Source organism: Ctenopharyngodon idella, chromosome 7 (assembly GCF_019924925.1).
Source record: "Ctenopharyngodon idella isolate HZGC_01 chromosome 7, HZGC01, whole genome shotgun sequence".
Lineage (NCBI taxonomy): Eukaryota > Metazoa > Chordata > Actinopteri > Cypriniformes > Xenocyprididae > Ctenopharyngodon > Ctenopharyngodon idella.
Window position 1 is genome coordinate 30,308,621 of NC_067226.1, and position 24,717 is coordinate 30,333,337.

At 37.6% G+C, this 24,717-nt stretch overlaps 1 protein-coding gene across 7 annotated transcripts; it reads left to right on the plus strand.

Annotated features, from left to right (window-relative positions):
* Nucleotides 1-7,977: 7,977 nt before the first annotated feature.
* helz2c (helicase with zinc finger 2c) lies at nt 7,978-24,717 on the plus strand. Of its 7 annotated transcripts, none has more exons than XM_051901540.1 (14): nt 7,992-10,677; nt 10,900-13,962; nt 14,046-14,131; nt 15,710-15,769; nt 16,309-16,440; nt 17,154-17,324; nt 17,767-17,911; nt 19,671-19,769; nt 19,895-20,086; nt 20,644-20,791; nt 20,870-21,082; nt 22,271-22,427; nt 22,616-22,786; nt 23,110-24,717. In XM_051901540.1, the coding sequence occupies exons 2-14, from the start codon at nt 10,907-10,909 to the stop codon at nt 23,268-23,270; spliced, it is 4,791 nt and encodes a 1,596-aa protein (XP_051757500.1). In that variant the 5' UTR covers nt 7,992-10,677; nt 10,900-10,906; the 3' UTR covers nt 23,271-24,717. The 7 variants fall into 7 exon arrangements, 5 of the variants coding, with proteins under 5 accessions (XP_051757500.1, XP_051757502.1, XP_051757501.1 ...); XM_051901542.1 differs by having other exon boundaries at nt 7,992-10,645; XM_051901541.1 differs by having other exon boundaries at nt 7,992-8,481; nt 10,497-13,962.

Consider the following 24,717-nt stretch of genomic DNA (forward strand, 5'->3'; position numbering starts at 1 on the left):
TTTGAAGGCTGCATAGGTCATCAAGGCGGTCTCATTTAAGAAAAATAACCATTAGATTGCAAAGTAATAAAGAAATTACAGTATTTTACACCTCACGAGGAATAACAGTTAATTTTATTATGGTTACTTTTCTTAAATAAGACATCCTTGATGACGTACACAGCCTTCAAATGCGACCTCCGGAGGACGCAGCCTCCGAAATGAGACGCTTGAGGATTAGCGCATTTGTCGTGTGAATAAATGTTATATATATGGTGTTATATCGCTAGTAAATGTGCAATGTTTGTGGAATGTGCTTTACTGAGCGGGAAAAGTGAGCACGAATTGCTCTATTACAGGTCACTAGTTCGCAAACAACCACATTTAAGATTATATTTGAATCTGTTCATTAAAAAAAACAGCTTTATTGGACATACACAGCAGTCACTAAATGTAATTGTAATTTATTTGTTGAAATCTGGAAGCCATAGTAAGAATTCATTTTATTTATTAAAATCTTAGTATATTGTTTACCTTCATTCATCAAAATATCATTATACACAACAGTCATAAATCATTACAATTCATGTCTAATTTATTTGTTAAAATGTAGCCATAGAGAGAACAGTTTTTTTTTTCATTAAACATACAATATAATACAATATTTGTGATTAAATTATGCTATTCATTTTATCAACACCTATTATTAAATACTCCTACACATTTGCTGGTGGTAATGCTGTAAATGCCATAAATTCTATGAGCATTTTGTTTTTCTCATAGTAAAATCTACATATAGTTCCCAACAAAAGTATTGTTTTAGTGTAAAGCATGTTAATGATTAGCGGACAGGCAGTCGATTAAATAAATCATAAGCTATGTCTATCAACATCTTTGTTGATCCTGGAACAACATTCCAATCAACCAATCAGATTTGAGGGACACATTTACAGTTTATGTCAAGTTTAGGCTTACAACCCGGGTTAGGTGCTTTTACATCAGTCTTCTTACTCGCCTAATTTCCCCAGGGTTCCCACGCGCCTTGAAAGTACTTGAAAGAAGGCTTGGATTTCAGACACATGAATTCAAGGCCTGAAAAGTACTTCAAAACAAATATTAGTCCTTGAAGGTGCTTGAATTAAATTTGAAATAAATTTTGTGAAAATTATAACATGCTCCTCTTAGTCTAGTATATTTGTTTTGGAATATTGTTTTACAATCAGTTACCGAGTGTTTTCCATTGCGGTACTTCCCCTTGCTTGTTATTAGACGGGGTTTGGACATTTGAGCTGTGATACTTGCTGTGTCCGAAATGAACATTCTTATAGGTGTGTGCGATTTTGATCGTGGACAATTAAAAGGTCTCCACGATCTGCTTTTGAAGAAATATTGTTGTATCGTGCTATAGTGCTTTCTGTCAGTTGCAGTCCTGGTGCCTCTGTCTCAACATACTGTGTAGTACAAAGCGACATACATTCACATCACATGTTAAAATAATTACTATGGTAGTCAATGGAGGGCGGGATCTGTCTGGTTACTGACATTCTTCCAAATATCTTTCTTTGTGTTCAGCAGAACAATGAAATTCAAACAGGTTTGGAACAACTTGAATAAATGATGACAGAATTTTCATTTTTGGGTGAATTAACCCTTTAAAAAGTCAGAATTGCATGATTATAAAGCCACAGTTGTGTCTTATAAAGTCAGAATTGTGATATATAAATTGCAATTCTGATTTTTTTTCTCAGAAGTGCACATTTATATCTCTCAATTCTGACTTTCTTTTCTCAGAATTGCAAGCTTATATCTATAATATATAGTATATATATTGACTTTAAGCCACAATTTTTCACTCAATTGCAAAATGTATTTTTATAATATTCTCTCTATATTATAATGTTTTTACTCAAGTAATGATTCATAAAAAATGAAAACCAAAACTAGTATGGAATAATTGTTAACATTAGGGATAAGAAAGCTGCAAACGGTTTTAATATATTTCCAAAATTAATGTACAAATGATTCTGTACCTCTTCCGGGTTAAAATGGGTGCAAATGCAATAGGAGGATTAAAATGTTACTTGGGAGTACTCTAAGAGGTCTTTCATGATGCTCCATAGGCTATGTGATGTGAATTTGATATGTGCTTGATATAAAATGAACGGTGCTTTAAAAAGTCCTTGAAAGTCCTGGAATCTGGTGTTCATGAAAGAGTGGGAACCCTGTTCCCTCTGATTTTTGGGATAACTTATGGGTAGGTTTAGGGGTAGGGTTAGGGTTCCCACGCCCCCTTCCTTGGCCCTGTCCCAAATGGCATCCTAAACACTCACGGCCTTCCTATGAGTCCGCACATTCGTGACGTAACGTCGCTTTGACTGTCGGGAAGAAGTCTGCCGCACCAGTGCGGGCTCAGCTGAAGTGCGCATCGAGGGCGCATATCGGCCTCAAAGGGGGCGCTCGCGAGCACCCTTCTGAAGCCTAAAATTGACAAATAGGACACCCTACGGTCTCATGGACTTAACGGACACGTGCACGTGGCAGCCATTGTAAGTCCACAAGACCGAAAGTGCATAGAAGTGTGCCATTTGGGACAGGGCCCTTGTGTGCTTGATTATGTTGACCTGATCCTCATGTGCTCTGTACCCTTTATATTGTGCTCCTTTCCCTCATGTCTTTGCTGGTTCATTGTGTACATGCATCTCTTGCAGATCTTGTCAGAGCTAGATTTACTTTTCCTTGTTTGATAATTTCCTTTTGTGATTCTAGTTTTTTTTTACTCTAGAATTGGGACGCAGCATTTGTTCTTCTTCTTTTTCTTCTTCTTGTACAGTTTAATGGCCGTTGAGAATCCAACTTATAGTGTATTACCACCACCAACTGGACTGGAGTGTGAAGCATCAATGGGAAGGGAAAAAAATGTATTATTATTTTGAGATAATTAAGTATTTCTTTCTGTACAATTCATATCTCTTAATTTCTTAACTCATCTCTTTACTTGGTAAATGCACAATGGTAGTAGTACAAGCTCAATAGTCTCTACTTCACTACAGGATATACATAATCCAGTTTTATGTTTCCATATTGTGAACAATGAATGATTTAAACCAGAATGTCCTATTCAGGGTTGAGTAATAATTATATTTTCTTTACTATTGAAGCATATTCTCCCTTTGCCAACTTGTTTTTGGATATTGTAGCGGTGTCTGCCCTGCCCCTTTATTTCCCTGTCTTTAATTCTTCCTTTTATCTCTGCTTTACTCAGTGGACTTTTTACTTCAACACTCATATGTTTCATTGCCTGTTTGGCCAGTTTGTTGACTTTCATTGCCTTGTATTTCCACACGTGCAGGTAAGTGACGTGAAAGTGACGTGATGTGAAGGCCAAGCATGCAACCCATACTCTGAATTTGTTCTCTGCATTTATCCCATCCCCACAATGCAAACCATGGACACACACACCCGGAAGAGTGGGCAGCCCTTTGCTGCGGCACCCGGGGAGTGATTAGAGGTTAGGGTGCCTTGCTCAAGGGCACCTCAGTTGTGGGTATTGAGGGTGGAAGAGAGCGCTGTTCAAAATGTAGTTCCCCCCACTACATTTTCCTGCTGGTAACCTTAGGGTTACCAGTCTGACTCTCTGACCATTAGGCCGCAACTGTACCCACAGGAACATGTCTAACATGTAGTTCAATCTACACACAATCACACATTCCATTAACTTCCAGAAATTCGATGTATCCACTGGAGCGGTGACCGACACCACATTCTCCTCAAAACATTAGATTCACCCGCACTGAGGAGCCGTGAAGATGCACGACCTGCGTAAAGATGATAATTCCGCAAATAACTGCAAATGCAGGTTTCGAACAGAGATGGCGACAAATAGGCAAAACTTACGGACTACAGCTTTAACAAACACGTCTGCTAACATTTCTGGCTTTTCAACATTAGTCACAGCTATTCTTTCACCATTCTCCAGTAGTTTTTTAGCAACTCAAATTCCCCTTCTCACATTGGCTTATGCTTTTTTTATATATAGAATGAAATCATCAGATACATCTTCTTAACCTTTTTAAAAGCCTTATTTATAGCTTGTATTGCTTTGTTACATAATTCTGTCCACCATGGAACTGATTTCTTCTGGTTCATTGCGTTCATTGTGTATGTGCATTTCTTGCAGATCTTGTCAGTGCTAGATTTACTTTTCCTTGTTTGATAATTTCCTTTTGATAATTCTAGTTTTCCTAGTTCCTGTGTTTTTTTTACTCTAGTCAAGTTTCAGTCTTTTGCTCCAGTTCTCCCAAACCTTATTTTGGATTCTCTCTAGATTTTGAAATTGTTGCTATCTATTTTTTTTAGGGTCTAAGCACCGGTGGTGCGAGGACCCATATTGTAATTGCTCAGTCAATTCTTCTTCTTCTCCAAAATGATTTTTGAGGGCCTAAACATGCTCGAAAACTCATGAAACTTTGCACATGCATCAGAAGTGGTGAAAATTTATGTCTGATATGGGTTTCAGAATTAGATGTGGCAAAATGGCTCGATAGCGCCACCTACAAAATTTCAATTAAGTGCCCTTTGCTCTACGTTTCACGTACAGGTATGAAATTCGGTAAACACATGTAACAGACCAATACCTACAAAAAAGTCCCTGGGTGCAAAATCTGAAAACCCAACAGGATGTGAGATATTTTGAATTTTCTCAGCAAAATTTTTGCAGTTTTTGCCATTTCCAGATGTACTCCTCCTACAGTTTTAATCAGATCAACATCATATTTAGTCAGTCTAATCTAAAGGCCTTTGCAATGTTAAATTGCGAAAATCTTGAGTTTTGGGCATGTCCGTGGCGGCCTGACAAAGTACTTGTTTTTCATTCTTGTTCTGTTCTGAATACCATTAAATTTTAAGGATTTGTTGTGGAGTGAGGGGAACTAAAATAGTGTTCAGCTATGTTTATCTGTGCGTTTATAATGTTTGTAAACATTTCGCTTTATATAGGCTACAAGTACTTTAAATTATTTCTGGATGTAATAATAAAATGTAATAATAAAATGCAACCTTTAAGTGACTTATCTTTTTATATATATATATAATTTATATATATATATATATATATGCGCAGGCAATATGAAAAATAAAGACAATGATGTGACAAAAGAGAGTAGAGTTTTGAAACATTTTTGATATGAGCCCTCATGTTTTGCTTACAGAGCTGTCGCTGTACTTACAAGTTCTGACACATCACCGCCCTTTTACTGACTATCTTTCACAACTGTCTTGATAACATTGGGTATGTAAAATCTTTAAATAGACTCCCATGAGTGCAGAATCCTGTTGATCTCGAGTGACGTAAAATTCGCATGAATTCCGATATGACTGTTTACACTGCGGTCGCATTACAAAACATCTGACCTGTATCGTATTTAGTACCACATATGGAAGTGGCACAAATCGGAATAGAAAAGATTAGATTCCATGTGGTTTGTACAGTTCACACTGTCATGGGAGAAGCAGATATGAGTCACACGTGGGCAAAAAACAAACAAAAAAAACTATGTTGCTCTTTACTGCGTCAGAATCATTTGGAATTCCAGAGATTAGCCAACTCCTTTTAAGCTCTCTTACTGTACTGTACAACTCACCGATTGACCAAGCATTGACTTTATGAACTGTGCCACTTTCTGCTGTTTTTCATTTTTACACAAAATTAGGTTTCCATTTCTCAGTGTCGTAGACCTCTGGTAAGTTTTACTGGATTGACCACATTACTATCTGCTTACTTCATTAGGCCTACCTGAAAATCCTCCTTGCTTGTCCGTGCCGGCATCCTGTCTTTTTCACTATCAGTTCCTGATTCTTGTCTACAGTTTTTTTTTTTTTTTTTTTTTTTTTTTACAATTGGCAATTTTACTCCAGTCACTTACTCCTGTTCCCACTGCTAAATTCTTCCTTCATATCCTTATCACTTCTGGTACTACTGTCACTTTCGTCCATCAATGCTTCAGTCACACTGCAGTGTTCTCAAACCTTATCCATCAAAGTAGCCGGAGCAAATTTTCTCTATTTACGGATAATAACAAGACGTGCACGGGCGAGTGACGTATGTACGCAATTTCCCGCAAAAACCATCCTGTGTAGCCTGTAAAGCCTGTAGCCTATCATATTTGACGTGAATCTTTAAAGGCCTCTAAATTATCAGCATGAATGATCAGACCTTTTCTGAAAAACCTGTTGTGCACAATCTATGCCTTCTCCATACCTTTGGTCCCTGGTCAAGTCAATGCAACTTATATAATTTTATTCATTGCATGCAGGATTAACGGAGTTATATTACAAAGTGTAAAATATAATTAGTATTTTTAAATAAAACAGAAAAGTAAGTAAGTTCTAGTTGTAATATTCATGTCATGTAAGAACGATGCTGCCAATATGTCCATTCACAACGTGATTTTGCAGCGTTGAGTATTGTAGCCAATCAAAGAGATTTCTGTTGAAAATAATGACCAATCAGAGGTGTTTAAGTTACCGGTTCTGATAACCTGCCCGACGGTGACACGCGACGATTCTATTTTAGAAACGGTTTCTATTTTTTGCGAAGTCGCGGCTAGAACAACAACACAAAGTATGATAATCTCAGGTAATGTTTATGTGCTTTATTTAATGTTGAAAGCGTGTAACTTGACTTTGAATATCATTTAGTGCTCCCAGCTTTGTAGCCGTAGTAAAAGCATCAATGGATAATTCATCTCAGATCTTGAAATTAAACAAATGGAAGCAAGAACGTTCAAACTGTAAACAAACAAGTGTATTCTATGACAAAGATTGTTTTAGTAGCTCAGTATGTATTTTTAATGTTTAAATGGTGTAATATTTGTGAATTTGATTATGTATCAATTTCATTGCGAGTGCCGTCAAGTTTAAAGGGTTAGTTCACCCAAAAATGAAAATTCTGTCATTAATTACTCACCCTCATGTCGTTCCACACCCGTAAGACCTTCATTCACAAATTTAGATATTTTTGTTGAAATCCGATGGCTCTGTGAGGCCTGCATAGCCAGCAATGACATTTCCTCTCTCAAGATCCATTAATGTACTAAAAACATATTTAAATCAGTTCATGTGAGTACAGTGGTTCAATATTAATATTATAAAGCGACGAGAATATTTTTGGTGCGCCAAAAAAACAAAATAATGACTTATATAGTGATGGCCGATTTCAAAACACTGCTTCAGGAAGCTACGGAGCGTTATGAATCAGCGTGTCGAATCATGATTCAGATCGCATGTCAAATCGCCAAACTGCTGAAATCATGTGACTTTGGCGCTCCGAACCGCTGATTTGACACAAAAGATTCATAACGCTCCGAAGCTTCAGGAAGCAGTGTTTTGAAATCGGCCATCACTATATAAGTCGTTATTTTGTTTTTTTTGGTGCACCAAAAATATTCTCGTCGCTTTATAATATTAATATTGAACCACTGTACTCACATGAACTGATTTAAATATGTTTTTAGTACATTAATGGATCTTGAGAGAGGAAATGTCATTGCTGGCTATGCAGGCCTCACTGAGCCATCGGATTTCAACAAAAATATCTTAATTTGTGTTCCGAAGATTAACGAAGATCTTACGGGTGTGGAACGGTATGAGGATGAGTAATAAATGACAGTATTTTCATTTTTGGGTGAACTAACTCTTTAATCTCTGGTGCAAATGCAGCGAGAGCCCGCCCACACTGTGTTCTGATTGGCTGGTTTTTGGTTGATTTACTTTGTTTTACAAACGAGGACAATCTTTGTAGGATGGACAAAAATGTTTTTGGTAATCGTATTATTTGAGCTTTGAACTAAGTGCTGAAAAAAAAAGTTGTGTGAAGAATGTGGGACTGTCACGTGGAGAGAGTAAGATTGGATGACGTCATCAGGGTCTGCCATACCCTGGCTTTTGGTGAAATGACGCCACTGATTCATAGTTACTTTTGTAAAAACCTTTTAGTAAAAACACCCATGTTCAGGTCTTGGTTCACGTGTCTTTTTGATGTGAAATCTTTAATGATTTTTATAAAGTTAATGTAAGAATAACTTTAATATTGTTTGTTAGTTAAACATTTACTGGACTTAGGTTTCAACTTCCCAGATAGCAAAATATACTCGGGCCAGTTTCGGTTAGTTTCTCGCCTGCCCGGAGATTTACCACTCGGCCCAGGTTTACATGATATTCATACATTTTAGAAAGTATGATAATTTTTTTTTTTTTTTGTACATCTCTCAATCTCGGATGATGAAGTTTCAACTCGCACACAACTGACAGGACAGGAGTGGCAAACAAAACCGCTGTTGATATGACAGCGCTGATACAGAGGACCCACCTTCCCTGAGCGAAATGCACCTGCTCCTTTTCTGTACTGTCATCGATCATTCTCCCTAAGGATACACCCTCAGGTGTTAATTAATACAAAGACTCTACGCGGCGCGTCACCACCGGCTTCCTCTCGGTTCTGAAAAGGTAAGTTTATTAAGATTTATTGAGATGGATGACTTTTAAATTGCGCTGTGTGTGTGTAGATCCCACAAGGTTGGAAGTGCGTAAACCAAAACTAATAACACTTTGTATTAGCTTTGGCCAAATGTTGTTATTAGTGACTGGCCTTTTTTTTGTCGGGGCGCAATCTGTTGAGATTCGTGTCGGCGCCCTTTTTGTAGGTGTATACAGTCAGCTATCATAAAGGGCGAACGCAAACAACGAGATTGATATTCATGAACCCAACCAGCTAAAAGCACCTTCTCAGCATAAGAGCGACCTGTAGGTATAGCTATAGCAGTGAAGTGGACACGACAGTTTGCAAAGAAAGTCGTGAGCAAAAAAGTAAAACACTAATCTTTGACTAGCCTGTTATATGTTAATGCTGTTAAAATATTATTATTATTATTGGCAATGTGTTTACGCACAGAATGACTAACGTAGCCTATCATGTACATTACAACCATTACAATTTTATAATAGCCTTATTCTTGTTATTAGGACATACTTTTTAATACAAATTTTTACAATCATATCAAAAAATATTGATTTGTCACATATTCTTACCACACACATTCTTTAAAACTGTCATATTGTGAAATGAGGCAGGTGATTTAGAATGTGTCCCACCCCCTTTTCAGACAATTCAGATGCCTCTGCTTTATTACACACAATACAAACCTTTGATGTTGATGGACACCTGGTATTGAAGCACATATGTCATGTCAATTCAAGTAAAGGGGTTGCTTCATAACGTTGTCAAAGGAAATTCTTTACCAGATCAAGTGACATTTCCTAGTGTTTAAGCCTTATATTATGTATTATGATGATAATGGGGTTTTAAAACGAGAGGGCTGGTTGCATAATCTGCTAAGACTGTAGTCTTACAAGTTAGTCATCTTCTTTTTTTTTTTTTTTTCTTTTTTTTTTTTTTGACTGTTCATAACTTTAAGTTAGTTATAAAAAAAAACTTAGATTGGTCTAATTTGATACCGAAAATCGGTAAGACTGACTGTTGCTTGACTTATGCTGCTTTCATGTGTTTTTGGAAATTTGATAATTCCCATTTCTGAAGTCGTGAATATGTGCTTATCACATTCAACTTTCGAAATGCATTCATGTGCAAATTTTACCTAGGAAACTCGCATTTACAATAATTCTGAGAGCATGTGATGGCAGCATAACTGCTAAAGGGATAGTTCACTCAAAAAAAAAAAGTTTGCTGTTAAAGAGATAGTTCACGCAAAATGAAAATTTGCTGTTAATTTACTCACCCTCAGGCCATCCAAGATGTAGGTGACTTTTTTCTTCAGTAGAACAGTAAAGATTTTTAGCTGAAACCGTGGTCCTCGGTGATTCATATAATGGAAGTCAATGGGTGCCGTCACTTTGGAATTAAAGGGTTAGTTCACCCAAAAATTAAATTTCTGTCATTAATTACTTAATTAAATGTCGTTCCAAACCTATAAGACATCTATAAGTTCATCTTCGGAACACAAATTAGGATATTTTGATGAAATCCGAGATCTTCTGACCTTCCTATAAACAGCAATGTCATAACCACTTTCAAGACCCAGAAAGGTAGTAAAGACAACATTAAAATAGTCCATGTGACTACAGTGGTTCAACCTGAATGTTATGAAGCGACGAGAATACTTTTCGTGTGCCAAAAGGTCTTACAGGTTTGGAACGACATGAAGGGTGAGTAATAAATGACAGAAATTTCATTTTTGGGTTAACTAACCCTTTAAAAAACATGTAGACAAAACAAAATGAATACCCACGGCTCCTGACGAAACACTGAGGTCGTAAGAAGTGAAACGATCGGTCTACACAAGAAACTGAACATTATTTACAAAATTATTACCTGTAATCTTCAGCCTTGGAAAATGGTCCTGAGCGTGTTCATGGCAATCTGTAGCATGAGCTTCCTGATGCATAATGACGTATTTGGGGGAGCAAACTCTGACGTGAGCTGACGGTATGTTTGTTTACAACAGAGAGGGAGGATGCAAGTGTTGTATTGTTCATCAAAGTGGTACTTGTGCTTATCCTGGATGCAGTAACCTATATATGTGTGATCTCAATCGGGAAGATTGACTTTTCACAGATTCTCAACGTTTGAGCTCCCACGCATACATCAACCTCAGTAAGAATATGTTAAAAACTACAAAACAATAGGTAAAGTTTTGCATTGCATGTGTGTTTTACAGCAAAAATGTGTTTATGAATTTATGTGGATTCATGTATACTATTATAATTTACATCTTTTTTCATATTTCCTTTTTGTAACAAAAAAAAAAAAATAATGATGTAAAGATTAACATATTTTTCTTTTTCCATTTGCTGTGTATGTCTCCTTGTCCTTAGGTGCCAAATGACATGATTTGTGTTTCCAAACAGGACGTACATGGAGAGCTCAGAGAGTAACTCTGCTGGCAGCAGCAGCAGCATAGAGGTTAATCACTCCGAGACGGTTTGCAAAACCCTCTTTGAAAGTCTGGAGTCTGAGTTTGAATTTAAACAGCAACTCTGCAAGAAAGATATTGAAAAACTTTTGACTACCAATCCAAAGGTCTTTAAACACTGTAAACTTGAAATAGAAAGACATGATCAGGCATATGCCAGGCCTCTTGATGACCCAATGCTCTCTATCAAAATCTATGGCAGAGAAAATGTGGGCAGATCTTTTCCTGGAGATGAAGTCTGTGTAGAGATCTTGAGCAGAGAACGATGTCTGCGGGAAGGTGAAGTGGTAAAAGGGCGGGTCGTTGGATTAATAAATAGAGATGAAAACTCATTAACCTTCATCTGTAAAATGGTGGAAGACAATCCAAAATATGTTACACCCATTAACAAACGCATAACCAGAATGCGTACAGTTCAAAAGCAGAGAGACAAAATTGAAGTACGAGAATTCAGATGCGGACGCTGGGTTAGAAAGGAATTTGTAAACATAGCTGAGAATCAAATGTTAGTTGTCAAGGTTTTAAAATGGGAAAATATGAAAACATTCCCTCTCGCTGTGGTTACAAAAGTAATTCCAGAGTGTGATGCTTTGAATGAAATGCTAGGCCTTGAACTTGGCTCTGAAGACACACCTCCACCATTCAAACTACAAGTACCTGAAGACGATATGGCTTCAGAAAGGAAGGATTTGTGTGACATTATCACTTTCACCATTGACCCAACTACAGCTCATGACCTGGATGATGCCATTAGTGTGACTGAAATGGGCGATTCCTACCAGATTGGTGTTCACATCACAGACGTCGCAAGTTGCATTACCAAAAATAGCAAGCAAGACAAATTCGCTAGACAGCGCGGCAGAACAATTTACACTTCAGAGAAGGGAGATGTAGCCTTCATGTTCTCAAGAGAGCTGAGCAATGACCATTTGAGTTTGATGCTTGAAAAAGATCGGAAAGCCATATCCTTGCTGATAGACGTTGACAAGAAAACAAGTAATATACTAAACTGTGAATTTTATCCAACCCGCATTAGGTCTGACAGACAGATGTCATACGAAGAGGCAGACCAAATTATTCAGAAGTACTACTGCCCGGATGACACAAAGCCTCTGCGGTTCTCTTGCGTGGAGGATTGTGTAGCTGTTGCATACCATTTCTCTGAGGTGCACCGAAAATGCAGACTGGAAGGCAGATGGCCATTTAGGAGGCAGGCAGGGCAAAGTCGCTCTCACGCCATGGTGGAGGAACTAATGAATCTCTACAATAGTGCCGCCGCTGAAAAACTCATATCTACAGAAGTCACAAAAGATCTCACACCAATGAGGTGTCACCGGGAGCCAGACCCAGAACGACTGATCCAGTTTAGAAAGAAATACATTGACCAAATTCCCATGTCACTTTACTTTTCAAATATCTTTGAGGTAGATACTGAAAATAGTGAAAAGGATGTTAGGTCCAATCCAGAATATGACAATATGGAGCATGCAGGCATATCATTTAACATTTTCACCTCCATATTTCACAAGATGGAAGCGTTTGCACGGAGCAAAGACTACTATAATCTGATGCAGTTAATTTTTTCAGATGAAATCCATCCGACATTTGTCCCCATGGTGCAGGAGTTTCGTGAAATTCAGAAGAAAGCCTTCATCCTTCGTTCGTGCTCCTCAACAGATTCCAGGTTGGGTCACTATGATTTACATCTTAACGCCTACACCTGGGCGTCATCTCCTATGAGGCGTTATCTGGACCTTATCTTGCAGAGACTTCTGCACACCATGCTCTCTAAGAAAAACCGAAGGCAAGCTGACTACACAAAAAATGAAATCAGAGAGTTTTGTCAGTCTGGAATGGATGCAGAAGAGAAGGAGGCTCTGGTGTTGAGACTAAGAAAGGTTCAGTTTGAACCCAAAGATGTGGTCAAACTTGCAGTGGTGGACCAGATCACTCCGCAGGGGCATGAATTCACAATATCGTTCCCTCTAAATCCTATGTTAGAGGTGATTACTATCATGTACAAGCATCTCAAAGTTGTGGATCAGCCGAGTTACAATGAGGACAAGAACTCCATGACTCTTAAGTGGAAGAGGAGAGCGTATTCGTTCGGCGAATCATTCAAGTTTTCAGACCCATCAAAGCCCATGAAAAATGTGACTCCAGTGTCAAGTGTCATGTGGAAAAGACTGGTATCTGCCGTAAAACAGCAGGATTGGGTTAAGATTGATCAATGCCTCCGAGACATGAAAAGAGGAGAGAATGAGAATGAAGAAACTAGAAGGCTGACAACTGATGTTTGTTCAGAGGAACAACGCCATTACAAGGAACCCACCATGGAGCTGAAATCAGGCACGGTTGTTCAGGTGCAACTTGGAACCGAACTCAAAGATGGCTTTCCAGTTCCTGTAGTTCTACTGCTGAACATTAATGAATGCTTTGAGATCTGTTTGGAGCACACAAGAAACCCTACTGAGTGCTTCTCCAAAGCAGTATGCAATGCATCTAAGACTGAATATAAGAGCTACAAGGAGTACCAGAACATCTGGAGACAACTGTGTCAGATAGACACCGCCTACAATGCTTTAGAAGAAAATAACAATGTCATCTTAGAGAATGTGCATATAAAATGGAGCGGAGATGAAACAAATCTCCAAGGGTTTTTTTATATAACCAAGACTCAGAAAAAGGAATGGTCTCTGGAGTTTGACCTTACAAACTGCTTCTTGTGCATCAGACTAAGACATCAGAAACCAGAGAACAATGAGAATAATGCAAAACATTTGAATGGATCTGCAGTTTCAGATCTGCAGGGTTCACTACCTTTCACATGGGTTGCACATGCAGTAACCAGCAAAACAAAGAAAAAGAAGGATACAGACAATGAAGACCGGATTAATTTTCAGATCACACAAAGATCTATGAGTTACATCCCACCCAAGGTTTATGCCCAGGGAACAAACTTCACCATAGAGGTCATTCCCAAAAAAATTCCATATGTGTGAGTGATCATTCATCCAGCTGATATATTTCAGATTTATTCACAAATATACATAGTTTGTAACTAATGTAATCTTTTTGCAGGCTCAGGGAACAAGCGATTGCTAACCTAAAACTGGCTAATAACCTGGTGAAGAATGTCGCCACTCGACAACTTGAACTGAATGATGGTGAGTGAAGCAAAATGGCAACTTTATTCAAAGCAGGTGTTTAATGCAAATTATACCCAGCTACATAGTACAGTGGTCTAAAGCAATTTGCAATTAGCCTGAAGTCAGACAATGAACTGACATTAACCCAATGAGCCCTTGCAGCTGAAAAAAAAATGCATTCCTCAGCAAAACAGTGTTGTTTAAATAGTTATTTATTACAGGATTAATAAAAAGGCTCTAGCTAGTAAAAAGTTGCTGCATCTAGTCACCGTTATGGTCGTTACTGTTCCCATAAGTTGGACCGTTTTCTAATAGTGAATGAAATTATGTAAGAGCACATTTTATTGTAGGGGTGGGGTGTCCAAAGTCCGGCGACTCCGGCTTGTTTATATTAAATGTGGTCCGCCACGCATAATTTATATATCATGCAATTTCACAATGTCAACACAAGGTCACAGCACTAGATTATAGGCCAGGAGTAGCAGTAAACCATAACTGACAACTTAGCAATTTGATAACTGAAATGTGCTTCCATTTCTGTTGCATACGAGAAACATTAAATGCACCAAAAGCAAAGTTCAAATGCCCACACATATGCATACGCATGTGTACACACACCTACCCAGACAGATACCTTATAATAATACCTCAATTAAGAATTTGGTTTAAAACAGTCACCACCAATGGTACAAATAATCTTTTATATAGGTTCTTTTTAGACAACGGTATACACAGCCTGTGCCCCAAAGTTGGGGCCTCAAAGCAGGAATGGAGTGGATGAGTTTGGTCTGAATATACTGCGATCGCCTTTTTTCATAAAGTGTAAAAACAGCTCTTGCATTGTACTCTGTTTCTGGCCGGTGATCTTATTTGCTTCATTAAATACTCGTGTTAATTTATTTTTCTGTCTCATTGTTAAATTATCATACCACGATACAATATTATATGTTAAAATGCTTTCAATCATCAGTCTATAAACAATGGTTAGGACCTTCATATGGATCCTAAAATTCCTTAGTTTCCTGAGTAGACCTAAACGCTGTCTTGCTTTCTTGTGTATATGGTCCACATTTTCCTGAAATGAGGGTTTGTCATCAATGATTGTACCTAAATATTTAAAATGTAAAAACTTGCTCTACCTTTACACCTTTTATAGTAATTTGTTCATATGAGACACCAGCCGTACCTGTCCTATTTTTGTTCCCACAACATAGTTCCTCTGTCTTCTCAATGTTCAATTGTAGGTGACTATCATCAAACCACTGTACGAGACTTTCAATATACTCAAAATAAGTTAAACTATTCGTGTCCAATTGGCAAGAGATTAAAACCAAGTCATCAGCATATTTGATCAGGGTGAGATCATCTCTGTTACATTGAAGTTCATTAATATAGACAGGAAAAAGCAGATGTGATAACACACATCCCTGTGGTAACCCTGAATTCAGGACTATACAATCAGATGAGATTCCAATGACACAAACTGCTTACACATAAATCTTGCAATCTTTCTTTTAAAATTTGCAGTTGTACAGTATTAAAGGGTGATGTAAAATCCATGAAAAGAATTCTGACATGAGCATTTGTTTTATCTAGGTGGTGCTGAGCCTTATGTAACAAGGTCAGAGAGGAATCCACCATGCTCCGATTGGGAATGTAAGCAAATTGTAATGGATCTACAAAGCCTTTAATTTGTGACATCAGTTCTTTACGTAATATACACTCCATGCACAGAATAGATGTTAGTGCAATTGGGTGAAAGTCTTTAAGAGCTCTGGGCTGAGAATTTTTAGGTACTGGAATAACAGTGGTGTTTTTCCATGCTGCTGGTACAAAAATCTAAAAAGACCTGAAACAACCTAGTACAGACATGCCCAAGTTGTTCTGCACACTCTTTTAATACAATGCTCTTAGGGCCATCTGGACTGGTGGCTTTATGTGTTTTAATTCTACGGAGCACTTTGGTAACCTCCCCTACCTCGATTCTCATAGGTTTAGATTCAGTGAGATTATCATTATTCACATTATTAACACCTAAAATACTGTCAAATCATGAATAAAAAACATTTAAATTATTTACAAAGGTATTTCTGTACATTTGTAATGGGGACACCTTAAATAAAATATTTCTATGTCTTGTCTATGAATATCTCATGTATTTGTTAGTGTGGTGAAACTTTCTTGTGTTGTATTAGATGATGATATAGAAAATATCAGCTTGTACAATGTGGACGAAAACCTGAACCTGCCACCTCTGAATAAGAGCCAGAAGAAGGCTGTTGAGGAAGCTATGATGAAACCTTTTACTGTGATTCAAGGCCCACCAGGTATTAAAATACTGTACAACATGTGTTCTCTGGTATTTCCGTTGTCTGTTTTCCAAACTTGTGATTGCTATGAGTCATTAAATATTCAAATCATTAAAAAATCAATCTAAACAATTCATTCTTTGATTCAGTTATTTTCGTTGAATTGGCCAAAGGGGTTTGCGATTCACTGAATCATTTGGAAATTGATATGGTTTCAGTAACCAATACAGCACTGGATAAAGTGGATATGTATCTACAATCACTTAAAGGAAAAATCAGCTTTTTTTTAGAGAAACTTCAACTAGTGCTGTGTCATGTAAATGAGGGGCATTCACACCGAAAGTGTTTTTTGTGAGTGCCGTGCTGTTTTCCAATTGTTTTCCTTTGTAAACACGCTAAATGGTCTGAATCGATATTTGATTTCACCATTGCAGACTCATTTTGTTCCTTGCGTTGAGTGTTGTGAGTTGTTTTTACACTATTATTGCTCATACTTGCGGGTTGGTATTTGTATTTGTCGGGGTGTTTTTATATGGACATGAATTATACTTTAAATTGTATCTTGTAGATCATTAGAGATTTGAAGAATCAGTAATTCCAATGTCATGGCAGCATAGTCAAATACAGCTCTAAAAATATCATTTCTAATGGACTGATTTGCAGGTGTGTTTTAGAAAATGTTGAATCCGTTTACTCATGTGCCATACCCTATACCTTTTTTTCATCCACAGGTACAGGGAAAACAGTGGTTGGTATTCACATTGTTTACCAGTTTTTCATGAAGAACAAAGACTTTCTGGCCTCGTCCGAATCTTCCAAATCAACCCCTGATGAGAAACCCCCAAAAAAGCCTGCCATCCTGTACTGCGGACCTTCAAACAAGTCTGTGGACATTGTTGCAGGTGAATTGTGTATGGTGGTCTTTTTTATAAATATCAGCCCCTAGTCTGATTATGCATACAAAAGTAGCACTAAAGAATTTTTATAAGGGAGCCAGATGCAAAGCAGATGCAAATGTTTGGCAAAGCATTCATTTTCATGTCAATGATAGCATTATAATGAAATGTCTGTACCAGTGAATGTGTTGTTATTCAGGCTGCTAGCTATAAACGTGGACAGTTGATGAATGTGCGCTGTATTTACTAAAAAAGAAAAAAGAAAAGAAAAGAAAATTGAGCATGAAAGAAGACAATTTACTTTTATGAATTGCATTCTGACTCTTTTTGCTGAGGAGAATCAATCTTGTGTGAAGCATTGGCTTTTACATGCGTCAAGTATGTTTCAGGCTCTATTTTACATGATAAACAGTCAGTACTCACATTACCCATTAATCTTACGTCCCAGAGCAGTTGCTAAAACTCAGAGGAGTCCTAAAGCCTCTGAGAATCTACTGTGACCAGATGGAAATGCGTGAATTTCCATATCCAGGCAGTAACATGAAGCTTTGCCGCAGATCCCTCCGTGATGAAAAACCAAAGGAGGAGCTCAGGTAAGAGCGTAAAAATTGGACAAAAACAGCAGGGAAAAGCAAGCTAATGTCCTTGTGCACAGATGTTAAGGTGCTTGATATCATTTGTGCAATTCTATTTGATGATGCTAGACACCCTTTACCTTTAAGTAGCCTAGATAGTTAACTCTTTTATGTGTGGTATAGGTTATTTAAATTTGTATCCATTAGTTGTTGATTGGATTATGAAAAGTGAGCATTGCATACTAGAATGGAGGCAAAACTGAATGTGAATGTAATTAATTGCAGCACAGACTTACATCTTAGGCGTCAGGTGATAATATCACAGGAAGAGCAAGACATTATGTCATACTGATTACAATTATTAGATTATGAGGTCAAATTTTTGTGTGTGTATTTGTAACAGTTGCTGTTACGAATAGAAACTCTTTGGTTACCCGCATTCTTCAAAATATCTTCTTTTGTGTCCAACAGAAGAAAGAAACTCATACAGGTTTAGAATATTTGAATAGAATAGAATAGAATAGAATAGAATATTTGGTCTCACATTAAACTCAAACGATACTCACCGGCCACTTTATTAGGTACACCTTGCTGGTACCTTGTTGGACCTCCTTTGGCCTTCAGAACTGCCTTAATTCTTTGTGGCATAGATTTAACAAGGTGCTGAAAACATTCCTCAGAGATTTTGGTCTATATGACATGATAGCATCACACAGCTGCTGCAGATTTGTCGGCTGTACATCCATGATGCCAATCTCCCGTTCCACCACATGGATGCAGTGTTGACAGAACTGAGCTAATATGGTCATACTCCCTGGTTGTAGTAAGAACTCTAGCTGCTGCATTTTGGACAAACTGGAGTTTGTTTATTAAGCCTGTAGGGCAACCACACAGTAAAGCATTAAAATAATCCGCCCTCAATGTCAATGCAGAAAAGATTATAGTTTTAATTTAGATATATTTTTAAGATGGAAAAAAGTCGTTTAACCAATGCTAGAAATGTGACTTACAAAAAAAGATAGCACACATAGGTTAACGAAGACAATGAAGACTTGACAAATGTTAGACAGTATTCTAGATTATTACGTGTGGAGGTTTTTGATCCAATAATTAAAACCTTTTTTTTTCATAATTTAGTTGTAGGAAATCACTACATCCAGTTTTTTTTAATCAACTATGCATGTTAACTATACTATGTTAGTTTTGTGAATTGGTGTGTTTCGTAAGGCCATGAAGAAACATAGAGCTGAGTACCATCGGCATAACAGTGAAAACTAACACCATCTTTCCTAATGATATCTCCCGAGGGTAGCATGTACATGGTGAAAAGCAACGGTCCTAGTACTGAGCCTTGCGGTACTCCATACTGCCATACTGAACTTGTGATCGATATGATACCTCTTCGTTTACTGCTACAAATTGCTAACGTTCAGATAAGTAGAATTTTAACCATGCCAATGCAATTAAAGTAATACCAATGTAATTTTCAAGTCTATTTAAAAGAATGTTGTGGTAAATAGTATAAATGCTGTGCTATGGTAAATTAACACTAATAGAGAGATGCAACCACGATCAGATGATAAAAGCAAATAATTTTTAACTCTGATAAGAGCAGTCTCAGTACTATGATACGGTCTAAATATATAATAGTCTATAATAGTTGTGTGCTATATTGTCATCACATGATCTTATTACATCACGTGTAAGTGGTGCACATTATAGACATTACAACAAATAGTGTGTGAATATACCCATTAAACTTATAATTCTGTTGCAGGGATATTACTCTGATGTACCTTGTCCGTAAAGCTGAAAATCCTATTTCGGAAAAAATAACAGACTTGGCTGGGCACTTAACAGAGGATAAAATAGATGAGTGAGTAAGATTTAAAGTTTACATAAATGCCTGTCTCATGCATGTTGGTAGAGTGTATGTTCTGTGAGTTTGGATGGACAAAACAAATCAGTAGTTAGTATTACTCACAAAAAATGTCTTTGCAGGTACAGGGACGTTTTGAAGGAAGCTCATCAGCATGAGATTAAGAAGTGTGATGTAGTTCTGTGCACCTGCGCCTCAGCATTGAAACCCGAAATCCGGGAGGTCATGGATTTCCGGCAGATACTCATTGATGAATGTGCCATGGCAACAGAGCCAGAGGCCTTCATCCCTTTAGTTTCCTACAATCCACAGCAGGTGAGCTCGGGGATGACAGCATCATCATCATCATCATCATCAGTTTCTGTTTTTAAACAAAACAAAAGACATTACAGATTCTAGCAGGTGGAAGAGACTTGCAATTTGCAACAGATTGTCTCTAACTCTATCCAAAATTGCCCTTTTCTCTAAAAAAAGTGCATTTAGGACAAAATTTATCCAATTTTTTTGCCAACATTTTAATTCCCTATATAGTTTTTTATCATTATTATCCACAGTGCACTCTGAATTATAGTTTCCTGTCTGAAATATCATCCACAACTTTTCTCATGTCTTTCTTGTCTCAGACAAAGTTGGATTGTAAATGCAAAATAACTTTTTATTTCTGAGATTCAAGAGTTAAACATGCATATAATGAGGTTAATGCATAATGCTTTTTTTACACAATATTTTTTAAAACTAGTAGGCAGTGAACAGTATCATTCTGAGTGTATATAGCCACATTAGGAGTGAAAGACTAGCATATGCATATACATATATTCATATACTGTTACATATGCATCTTCACATCGAATGAAAATTCATTGTCTCACTGGTTTCTTTTACAGATTGTTTTGCTGGGTGACCACAAACAGATACGGCCGATAGTGCAGTGTGCCCTTGTGAAAAAGATGGGCATGCAGCAGTCTCTGTTTGAACGCTACATGGATCTGGCCATAATGTTGGACACTCAGTACAGAATGGTAAGAAACAATAAACAGAATCTGTACAAAACTTTTTTCATTTTGCTTTGATATTTAACAAATGCACATGTATGTTAGCATGAAGAAATTTGCAGGTTTCCTTCAGAAGAGTTTTATAATGGCAAACTGAAAACCGGAGCTGAACGAGGACCCCCCTGCCTTCTTAACAAGTACGGACTGCCAACGGCGATCTTGTTTGGCCACGTCCAAGGTGAAGAAGTCAGTTTAGTGGTATCTACAGAAAAGGGCAATGAGAACTCAGTGGCCAACACTGAGGAGGCAGAGCAGGCTGTAAGTCTAATACTGCCTTCAGTTCATCATGGAATGATTCAAACACATAAGAAAACCACAGCAATGTCAGAATTTTCCATTAGGAATTTCATTAAGCAAGTTAATATTGATCCTAAGTTAGTTAAGTATTGTGAGCATTCTTTGTAAGTGTAAACTCAGTGGGTAAATATATATAATTACAAAACATTATCATTATTATTATTATTATTATTCTGAGTAGGGGTGGGCAATATGACCAAAATCTTATATCGCGATATAAGTAATTTTATATCACGATAAAGATATATATCACAGTATAGTTATTTTTGCTTTAAATAAAGTTTTCTTCATAATTTTCCTAATTTCATAATTCTTATCACCATTTTCAATATCATTTAAAAAAAAAGAATACTAGCCTAAAAAAAACTCTCCAGCTTACTGAAGACAAGTAAACAGTGATAAAAAGAGCAAAGAAAACAAAATTTGGCAGTGAAATTCGCCGATTTTGGGTGCGTAAGATGTGAAGGATTCTATGGTCCAGTTAGTATTTTCACCCCAAAATGGCGGCCGCGCTACCGGAGCGCCATCTAGTGGCTGTTGCCAAAAAAGTATCAAAGTGTCTCCTCTTGGGTTCTAAGCTCTTTGACTGTACCTTCACTTAAGACATAAATGGCTCTGTTTACTTGCAAATACATGTGTACTTTGACACATAAATATGTGTATTTAACCGTTAAAGCCCAATTAGACGGCTAAATGCACTCAGGTTCAGTCCTCACGAGCAGCGGCTTCATGTCGCGCGTCTCTCAGCGCTGAGAAACAGTCTCTCATCAGAGAGCGCGCGCATGTGCTCAAATGAGTTGTCTTTCACTGCTAATTGTGCTTCAGCGGTTTAAAACCACTTGTTTTTAAACAGCAATGCTTAAACCACCTCCAAATTATAAGCTTTCTTGACTGCGCAGCACAGCAACGTCACGTGAGCGTAACCGCGATAGAGACAATTAGTCCAAAATCTCTACTAGTTGACAAATTTCTACCGGTATATTGCCCACCCCTAATTTTGAGCAGAATCACTTCAACACACCTTACATCATAAGCAGGAACTTCTTTGGAGAACTTGAAGGCAGCATCAGATCTGTAATGATAAAGCACACCATTCCATAGCATATATTGCTAATATTCTCTTGCATGTGATTTATTGTTTTTTTCCAGGTCAATGTGGCACATTTGTTGATTAAAAAATCACACGTACCACCTCAGAGTATTGCGATTCTGACTCCTTACAATGCACAGGTGTCAGAGATCAAAAAGACAATGGAGAAGAGGGGTATTACAAACGTCACCGTTTGCACAATTATGAAAAGCCAAGGTGTGTTATTCTGATTGCATCGTTTTAGAGTTTTAAATTAAATTCTGCTTTTCAGAGTTCTAATTAAATTGCTCAGTCTCTTAACTGATTCGAATCTTTTCTTTAAACATTTTTCATCGATAGCTTTTATTTTATTATGTTAAAAGACCAAAAATTTGAACACTGTAAGTGTAAATTGCTGTGTACAGGAAGCGAGTGGCCGTATGTGATCGTCTCCACTGTTCGTTCCTGCTCCATATCTGACATTGAAAGCTACACACCAGGTAAAACATGGCTTGGAAAAAGACTCGGATTCATCACTGATCCAAATCAGGTCAATGTTGCCATAACTCGTGCACAGGATGGACTGTGCATTCTGGGTAAGCAGTGAATGATGCTCATAAACTGATGACAAATTTGTAAACCTAGATCTATTGTTTTATCATTTGAAAAAAACTTATTTTTGTGAATATTTTGCTTCAAATATCTGCCTGTGCTGTTTTCGTTTAAAACGTTGTATTTTGTTTTTCAGTATTTTTATACGTGACTGAAGTGTTTAAATGTATTTGTGGCCTGTGTACAAGTGGTCACTGTATTTTCTATATCTTTTATGTTCACGCACACGCATAAACATGTTTGTCAACATATATGCTCATACATAGCCTACTACTCATGTAATATTCCCATTTTTATTATCTCTTAGGTAATAGTGACCTGTTGAGATGCTGTAAACTTTGGAACAGACTCCTGCAACACTATTACAGAAAGAACTGTGTGGTGAACCCAGCTAATGACATTCAGGTCAAAGCACTGCCGAAAAAGAAGACGAATAAGAAACAGAAAGAGTGTCATGGCAGCGGATAAGTTTAGTATGGCTCTAATGTAGCATTAAGTGGATTTGCACAATAATAGTTTTATGAATGTTTTACATAAATTCATGATGTTTCATGAATGGGGTCTATTGTGTGTGATGTACCAGAAACTTTTAAATGACAAAATCCACCACTAAGTGCAAATTTGCTTTTACAGGTTTTTACTTTTTGAATTTGATACATACATAATTCTGTATATTGTGTATTTTCTATATTTCTATTGTATTGTATTTAATTTTATTGCCTATTTTTTTTATTATTGTATTATATTCCTTTTTATAACCCCACACCATAATCCCCCCTCCACCAAACTTTACACTTGGCACAATGCAGTCAGGCAAGTACCGTTCTCCTGGCAACCGCCAAACCCAGACTCGTCCATCGGATTGCCAGACAGAGAAGCGTGATGCGTCACTCCAGAGAACATGTCTCCACTGCTCTAGAGTCCAGTGACAGCGTGCTTTACACCACTGCATCCGACGCTTTGCATTACACTTGGTGATGTAAGGCTTGGATGCAGCTGCTCGGCCATGGAAACCCATTCCATGAAGCTCTCTACACACTGTTCTTGAGCTAATCTGAAGGCCACACGAAGTTTGGAGGTCTGTAGCTATGGACTCTGCAGAAAGTTGGTGTCTTCTGCGCACTGTGCGCCTCAGCATGCTCTGACCCCGCTCTGTTATTTTATGTGGCTGAGTTGCTGTTGTTCCCAATTGCTTCCACTTTGTTATGATACCACTAACAGTTGACCGTGGAATATTTAGTAGTGAGGAAATTTCACGAATGGACACAGGTGGCAACCTATCACGGTACCATGCTTGAATTCACTGAGCTCCTGAGAGCGACCCATTCTTTCACAAATGTTTGTAGAAGCAGTCTGCATGCCTAGGTGCTTGATTTTATACACCTGTGGCCATGGAAGTGATTGGAACACCTGAATTCAATGATTTGGAGGGGTGTCCCAATACTTTTGGCAATATAGTGTGTGACAGTGGGTCTCTGAGGGTTAAAGTTTGATTCTCTAACAATGTGTACAGGCAGGGGAATCCATACTGTGTCCTTGTTAAATGAGTACCTAGCACAAATATAAACAGTAACAAACCACTTTTCTCTGAGCTTAAGAACACCCTTTATCTGTGTTATAATCACTGTAACGTGTTCCTTTGATGGCTTATTGCTCTATTTTATGTTCATCCCGCTTTGCTTTGCTGTTCAATTCAGTCTGATTTACATGGTCTCATGCTCACCTTGTCTCTCTCTCTCTCTCTGTCCATCTTTCCCTCAGTGAGTCAGAAAGTGTCATTGAAATGCTGTGAGTGGCTCTTTGTGGCAGACTCTGTAATTGTGCTGTCATACAGTTGATGCTCGCTCTCTCTCTCTCTCTCTGTGTGTGTGTGTGATATACATTAAAGGGTTAGTTCACCCAAAAATGAAAATAA

Coding starts and splice junctions, on each gene's coding strand:
- helz2c (XM_051901540.1), top strand. CDS start 10,907: ATGGAGAGCTCAGAGAGTAACTCTGCTGGCAGCAGCAGCAGCATAGAG. Junction 19,770..19,894: donor ACAGAGGATAAAATAGATGA/GTGAGTAAGATT, acceptor ATGTCTTTGCAG/GTACAGGGACGTTTTGAAGG. Junction 20,087..20,643: donor GTTTCCTACAATCCACAGCA/GGTGAGCTCGGG, acceptor ATTGTCTCACTG/GTTTCTTTTACAGATTGTTT.